We start from the raw sequence: 12372 nt of genomic DNA, 5'->3' as shown, positions 1-12372 counted from the left end.
CAGAAATATTGATTTTAAAGGAAATATCGGCAAAATGGGCACTTTAAAGAGGTCTGACCAGCACGATACCAACCACAATCGATTTAGCGCACTTTTTCCCTTCATGAAACATATATTTATTGAAGAAATATCAGCGTCAGTTTAAGGCATAGTAGAAATATTGTGATTTCAGGGGAATCAGGGCAAAATGGGCACTTTAAAGTGGTCTGACCAGCACGAAACCCCTCGCAATCGATTTATCACACTTTTTCCCTTTAGGAAACTTATAATTATTGAAAAAATATCAGCGTCAGTTCGAGGCATAGTAAAAATATTGTGATTTTTAGAGGAATTTGGGCAAAATGGGCACTTTTAAGTGATCTGACCAGCACGAAACCCCTCGCAATTGATTTATCACACTTTTTCCCTTCATGAAACTTATAATTATTTAAAGAATATCAGCGTCAGTTTCTGGCGTAGCAGAAATATTGTGATTCCAGGGGAAATAGGGCAAAATGGGCACTTCAAAGTGGAGCGACCAGCACGAAACTCATCGCAATCGATTTATCACACTTTTTCCCTACAGGAAACTTATAATTATTGAAAAAATATCAGCGTCAGTTCGAGGCACAGTAGAAATATTGTGATTTCAAGGGAATTGGGGCAAAATGGGCACTTCAAAGTGGTCTGACCAGCACGAAACCCCTCGCAATCGATTTATCACACTTTTTCCCTTTAGGAAACTTATAATTATTGAAAACATATCAGCGTCAGTTCGAGGCATAGTAAAAATACATATTGTGATTTTTAAGGGGAATTTGGGCAAAATGGGCACTTTTAAGTGATCTGACCAGCACGAAACCCCTCGCAATTGATTTATCACGCTTTTTCCCTTCATGAAACTTTTAATTATTTAAAGAATATCAGCTTCAGTTTGTGGCGTAGCAGAAATATTGTGATTCCAGGGGAAATAGGGCAAAATGGGCACTTCAAAGTGGAGTGACCAGCACGAAACCCCTCGCAATCGATTTATCACACTTTTTCCCTACAGGAAACTTATAATTATTGAAAAAATATCAGCGTCAGTTCGAGGCACAGTAGAAATATTATGATTTCAGGGGAATTAGGGCAAAATGGGCACTTTAAAGTGGCCTGACCAGCACGAAACCCCTCGCATTCGATTTATCACACATTTTCCCTACAGGAAACTTATAATTATTGAAAAAAATGTCAGCGTCAGTTCAAGGCATAGTAGAAATGTTGTGATTATTAGGGGAATTTGGGCAAAATGGGCACTTTAAAGTGGTCTGACCAGCACGAAACCCCGCGCAATCGATTTATCGCACCTTTTCCCTTCAGGAAACATCTACTTTCTGGAAATATTGCAGCGTCAGCTGGAGTAATTGAATTTCGAGCCTTTTGCTTTTGAAAATCCCCAGTGTGAACGGTCTAGTTCAGAATCTGCTTCTGGTTCTCGCCCGAAAAAGAAGTGTGCGCGTAGAACAAATTATTAATAATAATGAATAAATGTAACATAGCAAATAAGGATGATAGTGTTAAGAAAACACGGCACACCTAGTCTAAGAGATGAATGTATGTATTAGATAATTAGCAAGTAAAATTGGTTAATAAAATAAAAATAAATAATAATGAATTCTGAAAACTCATGTATGTAGGTCAAAATAGAGCTCTAGGGAGATAGATTTAAACAATTATTTCCTTTATTTACATAAAATTGAATTGATTTTAATGCATTACAGCAATTTTCAACAGCAAAAAAAATTGGCCGCTTTGAATTCAACCTGTTGTGAGCAAATCAGATAATGCTATGTACCAAAAAGGATGTCTGAAATTTTCACATACACAGCGCAACTTGTTCACCACAAAACAGAAGTGATGCTGGTCAGCAATCGCCGAAAGATCCAGCGTATGCAGAATACCGTAAGAGGGCACGACATACCGTCCGTGCGGGCTTTGAAACATCTAGGTGTGATGATTGACGACCGGTTGAACTTTAACACCCACGTGGACTATTCCTGTGAAAAGACGGCTAAAATGGTCAGTGCGTTTGCAAGGATCGAGGCGAACGTCGGTGGTCCGGAAGGCAGCAATAGGCGGCTTGTAGCAGCGGTACCATCCTCAATACTGAGGTATGGAGGTTCAGCCTGGGAATCTGCGCTCAAGACGAAACGTAACCGCAGGAAGTAGAACAGCGTGTTTCGTATATGGCGGCTTGCGAACCCGTGGATGCGAATATCACGAGAAACAGCAAGCGACGACGATGGTAAATAGCCTACCTCACTACAGATATTCGGAAACTGAAAGCATTGCAGTTTATTTGGTTTATCTCACAATTTAGTACAGACATAAAACACATTGGCGGCAAGGAAAATGTGATAGCGGACACTCTCTCCAGAGTAAACGAAATCAAGTCTTCATCGCCAATAGATTACAAAATTATTGCGCTGGCTCATAAGTGATCGCACCAATTATAGACTGCTGAGTCGATTCGAAATTGCACAGTTCTATTAAAACTATTTAGAAACTTAGGTTTCAAAACAAAGCAACATTTCTATCATGACTGCTTGTCAAGTAACAGGTAACCGATAGCCCGCTACATTTTCATTTGGTCTCTTGAACTGTTTTCGCTTTCACATGACGATCACGAAAACTACCAGTACTGGTTTCAATGAAAACCCGGAGAGTAAGTGTTGGGTTTACTTGACAAAAATCTCACCCGAAGCTACTGGAGGCGACGTTGTGAATCTTGCCAAGTGCTACTTGAATACCGAGCATGCTGTTGCTAAAGTGTTGGTGCTATTGAACGAGTGCAACGATCGTTTGTGCGTTAAGGCTCCCCCAGACCTAAGCGATTTCATCGCCACGACGGCGTCAACTAGTCACCGCGATTCTATCGTTGGGTCGCTGCAGGCAATGTTTGATTTACGCTTCCATACCAACGGCGACAGAATCGCTATCGCCAAGCGATAGAATCGCGTCGCGACTGTCGCGTCGCGTGTGTTTGGGGGAACCTTTATGCCTTGAGATTCCTGCAGTGCAATTAGGCTACCTCCGTATGAAAACCGCTGCAACCTAATCAGTCTCAGAACGCTGAGTTCTAGACGAGTTCTTCTACAGATAATGTTTTGTTTTGATCTTTTGGCAAACAGAATTGATTGCGCACCACTGCACTATGGGGAATTCTCATACAAATGGCCGGCCAAAAATATGTTTTAAATGAAAACTGTTTCTATGCAACATATATTATGTGAAGGAATATTTAAGACCTTTTTTTTAATCCTTTAAGGGCCATCGTTAACACTTCAAAAAATGTCAACGAAGAAAAAAAAATTCTGTTTTTTGGGGAGTTTGCGTTTGAGTGATAAAACGTCCTACTTTTCCATACCAATGACATGGGTGCTTTAATGAACATTATGCAACTCAAATGGTTGCATAAAATCCATTATAGCACTCATTTGGGTGCTATAATGGAAAACCAGCATTAAAACAATAGTTACATGACCACCATTCAGCTAAATTGGCATGGGTGAGTGTTCAAATAGTGTATTCTTTGTGTTACGTAATAAATTAAATAATTTTATGGGCATGACATCCAATTTTCCAAAGGCAGGTTTATCTATCGCTTTATGGTCTGTCGAACACACAATGGGGCACGATAATATGGAATCTGTTTGTTTTCTGCAGCAACATGATTTTTGGGTAAGATTGTTCATGTTAAGTAAATAAAATTGTACCATTGTGGTACAGATTTACCATATTTAAGCCCATTTTTCGTCATTGCCAAAAATAGCGTGTGCAACTCGTTGTAAAACTCGATTTTTTCTGCACTCGTAGTATTAATCCAACTCGGCAAGCCTCGTTGGATAAACGTACAACTCGTGCTGAAAAAATCATCTTTTTGCAAGTAGTTGCACAAACTACTATTATGACTTAAAACAGCTTGGAAAGCATGAATTGCTCTAACCATGGTGTAGCATAGGAGTATTAAGAGAAATTCATAAACAAGCCGCTACAAAAGAAAGAGACATATAAAATGGATGCATTCGGAGTTTCTCACTGTTACATTGAAAGTTAAAATCGTTGCAAAAATTAATTACTTTATTAGTGTATCACATGTGGTATTTAAAAACTAAAGAAGTTCTATGTCGTTTTCATATAATAATATATCGGTGAAAATGAACTCAAGTATGACAGCTTGATAAATAATCGGCATCGTTTGTTCGTATAACTTTCCCAATATAATATGTAAGAAAACGTCACGAAATCTTTCATATTTGAACGGACATTTTGTAATCAACACAAAATGCGGTCACGTAGCTTACTATAAATAAATATCAGTGAACAGCGCTGCTATTTCAAATGATATAATGGGTGTGACACCAAGGCAGAGAGGCACTAAAAACGATTTAGGATTTTCGTCAGTTAGCCCCACAATTTATTTGCGACTGCTCCTTCAATGACATCTCCAGCTGTACTACCGTTCCGTCATTAAATGCGTTGTTGATGTTTCCTTTGTACATTCCAGTTGACACATCTTTCGCTACGAGCATTGCTTTAGAAAGCCTGTAATTCAATCCATCGCTAAGCTCTGCTTCTCTGTCCCACAAAGGTTTCAGTTCTTCAAGGGCATTCTGTAGAAGAGATATGATTTTATTGATAAATTTGTAATATATTGTGATTAATTGATAACTTACTCTTGCATGATCTACATCGTGTTCCGAAAAATCTGCACCATGGAGTTCTTCTTCAGGAGTTAATCGTACTCTGACGAATTTGTTCAACACCCAAAGCAAAGCCCACGTTCCGAATAGACCATATACAAGGATAGTGGCAACTTCTGCCAACTGCGAAAGAAGTAGATCAAATCCTCCTCCCAAAAACAATCCTGATCTGCCACCAGTGACGGGCTGTGGTACTGGATTAATGGCAAATAATCCAATGGCGATCAATCCTGAATTAAAATCGTAAATTAGTAAGATAATTTCCTTCGTGTTCCACATAGTTGTAAGATCTACGCTTTTACAACTACAGATTTTGTTCAATTGTCAGTCTTGACCGTTGTACCAGAATCATGGTATAATGGTCAAGATTGACATTTTATCTTGATATAATATGAAGCTTTTCTTACCCCAAGCACCTCCTACACCGTGCACTGTACAAGCATACAAAGGATCATCAATCTTCAATTTATCCATCAAACTCATACTTGATAAACACAGCAAAGTTCCGATTCCTCCAACAAGAACAGCTGACCACGATTCAAAGAGATAACAACCGCCAGTTACGGAAACAAGCGAGGCGAGCACTCCATTCATGATTTGGAAAGGTTGGGCCTTGCCCTTGTGTTGAATCAAAGAATAGCTGTTGAATAAAGTTCCATTACTTAGTGAATAAATCAGCAAACAAATGGCACCTTCTCAACTTACCTACAAGCCATAACACCTCCTCCCATCGAGCCCAACAAAGTCATAACGGCAGCCCTAATTGTGTAAGCCCATCGACCACGGCTGAGCCCGAAGCTACTGGCAGTGTTAAAGGAAAGCCATGACCACCATAGGATGAACAACCCCAAGAACGCAAGCACGGTATTGCCCATTGGAGGATGGCCGTCTTTCCTGTCGAATCGGCCAATACGAGGTCCGAGGAACAAGGCGGCTGCGAAGGAGGATACACCTCCCAGCATATGCACCGGGCCACCTCCTGCGATGTCTACAACGCCGAACACACTGAGGAATCCACTCTCACGCCATACCCAACCGGCGCACAGCGCGTACATGATCGAGTTGAAGAAGGCGTAGAAACAGTATGCTCGGAAGTTAAATCTGTAAGAAAAGATAAAGTAAAGTATAGTTTGTATGAAGTACGCTTCATTCAATAAAAAGAAAATGGAAAATGAAAAAAAAATATCAGTCTACGCTCGACGGTTCATACAAAAATACATCCTCGAAATCAATATAACCAAATCATATAACGGCCAGTAAACTATCGTAAAACTTTGAACTTAAAAGATTACCATATCGTACTATACGCTTTATTACTTCATCAGTTAATGTTATTTTCGACATTCGACTTTCTGAATATATTTTCTTAAAATACAGAAAACTGAAGATTCATCTGTTTGAATAGAAAAATTATAACATAACATAAAGCCCCATTTACGAAACCTTTGAATGTAATTTTAAAAAACAAGCTGTGGTGTATCGGCAACCGATCTAAATAGTAGATACATAAAATATGTTTTCAGACTTTTTTAATTTTTCTTTTTTACGGTTACTTTTATTAAGTAAATGACCCGTTGATTACGTGTTGTTGAGAACGAGTAGACAGTATTCGAACAACATATTGAAAAAATCCAGCATCGATGCAATGATAGAACAAATTATTCCGCTCTGTATGAAGAAGTCCGTTCTATATAAAACTGATTTTATCGTTTCGCTGATTTGCCAGAGGTGAAAGTAAATCAATGCATATATGTCAAACTTATAACGCCCAAGTGAAAGTTAAACCCATGTGGGTGCAAAATGTGGCAATGTCGACTCCATTGACAAATCGAGGCACTACATGTCTAGCTATAGTTAGTATAAACAAACTAGCATGAAGTTGCAGCCGAACTCGTCACAATCGAAACATCATACTCGTCTAATACACTCTAGAAACGTTTAAATTTTCCAAGTTTGAAATATATAAACGCTCCTTCACTTTTGTTGCTAAAGTGTATATGACACGTTTCAGGTTTGCATGTCCAGTCAATGAATATCATAAGACAGTGTTGGATACCTAACGACGTTGCAAAACTCACCTTGCTGCCATTCCACCGCTGGCGATGGTCGTTGACGATGACGAAAATGAAATTTCGTACATAAATGCTGTCATCACTCCCCCCATAAGTGGGTCTGTTTTTGCGACATCCACGAAGAAATCTCCCCAACCAAACAAAAAGTTCGAATAAGCACTTCTTCCGTAGGCCAAACCGAATCCCACCAGCCAGAACGCGAACCCACCAATAGCAGTGTCCACCGTATTCTTCATCATCATGTTTACACTGTTGCGAACTCCCACAGTACCGGCATTTACGAGAGCAAATCCAGTTTGCATTGTGATAAGAATTAACGAATGCGTAACGATGTAAGCTGCGTCTGCGATGGTCACATCGTACTGCGCAGGAATATGCACCGACGAGTTCACGGTCATGTAGTCGATCAGGATAACAGGCGCTTGCGTAGCGTTATCCATTTTTGCTTCGTTCTTCTTGTCACTTGTTCACACAGATGAAGCACTATGCTGCTGAAAGCTCCTCTGCACGAGCCAACTACTGCTGTTATTCTGACTAAATGCTCCAGTTTTCGAAATCTTTTAAATACTTCCCGCACACGTAAAGAAGGCGTGATTTTGGCACGCTGAAATATATGTTAATTGTGTTAAGCAGACTCTACTACGTTATCAATTATCTACTACGATCGGATAGTTGATTGATCACGAGCATCGTATTTCTTGTTTCAGTGAGAAGAATCGTCACACGAAAACAATCACACGTCATCGAGGGATCCCTCCAGACGTGTGGCTTAATACGAAATATACATTTGTAGGCAAGGTGGTGGGGAATTCATTTCTGGTCTGGAATAGCGATTTGTAACCAGGGGTTGTTGTTTCTTAGGACTATTATATGGTGCTAATTTTCACCATATAACAAATTAATGACGTTTATGATGTTCTTTAATGAGAAACTGATTGAATCATCACGGGGACGGCGATAAAGACGCAGATTCAATTGACTTTTAGATTAAACTTTTGAAGGTTTACTTAGTCAGTTATTTGCTAATAACTAATTTACGTTACCATTAACCACAAAAGCGTTATCATAAACCACAAACGTCTGTTATCTAGTCTACTAAAATGTCAAAGAAATTGTTTTGTCTTTATTAATGTGATTTTTTATTAGAAAAAATTCATCATATAGTCAAATCAAATAATAAATACGGTTCACGATATGTTCTTATCCTTACCTGCAGATAGTAGAATCATTTTCGTTCAATTTGATTGGTAAAACATATGTTGCGATCTTTCATATGGACACTATCCGGAATATTTTAGTTTCAATTAATATAGGATCACGTTCGTTCGATTTATATTTTTTTAATTCTTCCGCCATATTTTTGTATGGGTGACTAATGGGGAATAAAGTGTCTCCATATTGAGGCAATAACTTCAAATCCAAATATCCTAAAACTTTGATAGAATGTTGACATTTTCATCAGTACAGATCATTAAGCATGTTTATGGCTTTGTGCTATGAAAAAAACGAAAGCATTTGGTTATTGTTATGAAAAGTTGTTCAAATTTTTCGTGGCCATTAAAAAAAATCTTTAGGAAGGTCAAAACATACAAACCGCATAAAGGGCATTTGTCTAGAGGATCTATACTAAAAAAATACGCTAGAACAAAACTACTTTAGTTCTCGATAAAACAGGGGGTGATCAAGTCTCCCCGGGGATCAAGTCTCTCCACCTTTCCCTACTGTTAAGGATGGTGTCGTAGCTGAGCTCATTTAAATGTCCTCGGGAAGCTGACCAATTGTCTGCACATGCTGATAATCAGAATCTATAGGAACAGCTACCGGAGAAGTGGAAGGAAAGGGTAATATACCCCATCTACAAAAAAGGCGACAAGCTGAAGTGTGAGAACTTTCGAACGATCACCATCCATAATGCCGCCTACAAAGTGATATCCCAAATCATCTTCCGACGTCTGTCACCATTAGTGAATGAGTTCGTGGGAAGTTATCAAGCCGGCTTCGGCACAGGGGGCAGCCAGGGACTATGTCCAAGGGCTTCACGATCCCTCCCCAGGCCATCTGCGAGTTGTGGGGCTTGCCTAGGATGTGGTGGGGTTTGACAGTGGGCCCTGTTAAACCTCTATAAAAAGCTGCATGTATCCGCAAGTAGGCCCCACCAAAGCGACCGTGTGCCGCTCAAAGCGCATAAGCCCAAGTCCTGGTGTTAGGTGGGACGCTAAACAGCCCTGACACGACGGCCCTTCGACGAGACAGGAGGTTTGCGCAGGCCCAACAAGCCGCCTAGAAAACTAATCATTACGAACAATATAAAAGATAATGCGACTCGATATAATCGGCAAAGACCTAGGCGACGAATACAGGATCACGATTGGAAGCTTGGAACATGGAATTGCAAGTCGCTAGGTTTCGCAGGTTGCGACAGGATGATCTACGATGAATTACATCCCCGCAACTTCGACGTCGTGGCGCTGCAGGAGATTTGCTGGACAGGACAGAAAGTGTGGAAAAGCGGGCATCGAGCGGCTACCTTCTACCAAAGCTGTGGCACCACCAACGAGCTGGGAACCGGCTTCATAGTGCTGGGTAAGATGCGCCAACGCGTGATTGGGTGGCAGCCAATCAACGCAAGGATGTGCAAGCTGAGGATTAAAGGCCGTTTCTTCAACTATAGCACCATCAACGTGCACTGCCCACACGAAGGGAGACCCGACGACGAGAAAGAAGCGTTCTACGCACAGCTGAGCAGACATACGATGGATGCCCACTGCGGGACGTTAAAATCGTCATCGGCGACATGAACGCACAGGTAGGCAGGGAGGAAATGTATAGACCGGTCATCGGACCAGATAGTCTGCACACCGTATCGAATGACAACGGCCAACGATGCATAAACTTCGCAGCATCCCGCGGCATGGTAGTCCGAAGCACCTTCTTTCCTCGCAAAAATATCCACAAGGCCACATGGAGATCACCTAATCAAGAAACGGAAAACCAAACCGACCACGTTCTAATCGATGGTAAATTCTTCTCCGACATCACGAACGTCACTTACCGCAGTGCGAATATTGAATCCGACCACTACCTCGTTGCAGTATGCCTGCGCTCAAAACTCTCGACGGTGTACAACACGCGTCGAAGTCGGACGCCGCGGCTTAACATTCGGCGGCTACAAGACGGTAGACTAGCCCAAGAATACGCGCAGCAGCTGGAAGTGGCACTTCCAACGGAAGAGCAGCTAGGCGCAGCGTCTCTTGAAGATGGCTGGAGAGATATTCGATCCGCCATTGGTAGCACCGCAACCGCTGCACTTGGCACGGTGCCCCGGATCAGAGAAACGACTGGTATGACGGCGAATGTGAGCAGTTAGTGGAAGAGAAGAATGCAGCATGGGCGAGATTGCTGCAACACCGCACGAGGGCGTACGAAGCACGATATAAACAGGCGTGGAACAGACAAAACTCGATTTTCCGGAGGAAAAAGCGCCAGCAGGAAGATCGAGACCGTGAAGAAACGGAGCAACTGTACCGCGCTAATAACACACGAAAGTTATATGAGAAGTTAAACCGTTCACGTAAGGGCCACGTGCCACAGCCTGATATGTGTAAGGACATAAACGGGACCCTTCTTACGAACGAGCGTGAGGTGATCCAAAGGTGGCGGCAGCACTACGAAGAACACCTGAATGGCGATGTGGCAGACGAAGATGACGGTATGGTGATGGACCTGGGAGAACGCGCGCAGGACATAATTCTACCGGCTCCGGATCTCCAGGAAATCCAGGAGGATATTGGCCGGCTGAAGAACAACAAAGCCCCTGGGGTTGACCAACTACCAGGAGAGCTATTTAAACACGGTGGTGAGGCACTGGCTAGAGCGCTGCACTGGGTCATTACCAAGATTTGGGAGGAGGAAGTTTTGCCGCAGGAGTGGATGGAAGGTGTCGTGTGTCCCATCTACAAAAAGGGCGATAAGCTGGATTGTAGCAACTACCGCGCAATCACATTGCTGAACGCCGCCTACAAGGTACTCTCCCAAATTTTATGCCGTCGACTAGCACCAACTGCAAGGGAGTTCGTGGGGCAGTACCAGGCAGGTTTTATGGGCGAACGCTCCACCACGGACCAGGTGTTCGCCATTCGTCAAGTACTGCAGAAATGCCGCGAATACAACGTGCCCACACATCATCTATTTATCGACTTCAAAGCCGCATATGATACAATCGATCGGGACCAGCTATGGCAACTAATGCACGAACACGGTTTTCCGGATAAACTGACACGGTTGATCAAAGCGACGATGGATCGGGTGATGTGCGTAGTTCGAGTTTCAGGGGCATTCTCGAGTCCCTTCGAAACCCGCAGAGGGTTACGGCAAGGTGATGGTCTTTCGTGTTTGCTATTCAACATCGCTTTGGAAGGGGTAATACGAAGAGCAGGGATTAACACGAGTGGTACAATTTTCAACAAGTCCGTCCAGCTATTTGGTTTCGCCGACGACATAGATATTATGGCACGTAACTTTGAGAAGATGGAGGAAGCCCCTCAAGAGAAGACAATGTGAGCCACCCACCGCGAGTTTGCATCGGTGGTGACGAAATCGAGGTGGTAGAAGAATTTGTGTACTTGGGCTCACTGGTGACTGCCGAAAATGACACCAGCAGAGAAATTCGGAGACTGGAGTGGCTGGAAATCGTACGTACTTTGGACTCCGCAAGACGCTCCGATCGAATAGAGTTCGCCGCCGTACCAAACTGACAATCTACAAAACACTAATTAGACCGGTAGTCCTCTACGGACACGAGACCTGGACGATGCTCGTGGAGATCCAACGCGCACTTGGAGTTTTTGAAAGGAAAGTGCTGCGTACCATCTATGGTGGGGTGCAGATGGCGGACGGTACGTGGAGGAGGCGAATGAACAACGAATTGCATCAGCTGTTGGGAGAACCATCCATCGTTCACACCGCGAAAATCGGACGACTGAGATGGGCCGGGCACGTAGCCAGAATGTCGGACAGTAACCCGGTGAAAATGGTTCTCGACAACGATCCGACGGGCACAAGAAGGCGAGGTGCGCAGCGGGCAAGGTGGATCGATCAGGTGGAAGATGACTTGCGGACCCTCCGTAGACTGCGTGGTTGGCGACGTGTAGCCATGGACCGAGCCGAATGGAGAAGACTCTTATATACCGCACAGGCCACTTCGGCCTTAGTCTGAATAAATAAATAATAATTCGGCACGAAAACTGACCAGAAGGATCCAACGCATCTTCTTCTTCAATGGCATTGAATTCCAATTGAAACTTGCCCTGCTGTTCAACTTAGAACTCTATTAGCATTTCCACAGTTATTAATTGAAAGCTTTCCTATGACTACCAATGCATGAGTACGTATTCCGTGTGGCACTTACCATGTATACACTATGCCCAGGGAACCGAGAATGTTTCCTACCCAAAATCATCCTAGGTCGGACTGAGAATCGAGATCGCCATCTCCGGGATGGCAATCCTACGCCTTTGCTGGGTAGTGCTATGGAAAATCATGGACAAGAAAAGCTTTCCCGGCAAGTTTACAATACTGAT

At 42.7% G+C, this 12372-nt stretch overlaps 1 protein-coding gene across 1 annotated transcript; it reads right to left on the bottom strand.

Annotated features, from left to right (window-relative positions):
- Window positions 1–4102: 4102 nt before the first annotated feature.
- On the bottom strand, window positions 4103–7341 carry LOC134211854 (putative ammonium transporter 2). Its single transcript, XM_062689176.1, has 5 exons — window positions 6800–7341; window positions 5427–5822; window positions 5129–5361; window positions 4695–4951; window positions 4103–4631 (listed from the first exon to the last, which is right to left on the bottom strand). The coding sequence occupies exons 1-5, from the start codon at window positions 7231–7233 to the stop codon at window positions 4419–4421; spliced, it is 1533 nt and encodes a 510-aa protein (XP_062545160.1). The 5' UTR covers window positions 7234–7341; the 3' UTR covers window positions 4103–4418.
- Between the last annotated feature and the right edge of the window lie 5031 nt (window positions 7342–12372).

Source organism: Armigeres subalbatus, chromosome 2 (assembly GCF_024139115.2).
Source record: "Armigeres subalbatus isolate Guangzhou_Male chromosome 2, GZ_Asu_2, whole genome shotgun sequence".
NCBI lineage: Eukaryota > Metazoa > Arthropoda > Insecta > Diptera > Culicidae > Armigeres > Armigeres subalbatus.
This window is presented reverse-complemented; position numbering and strand designations above follow the sequence as displayed.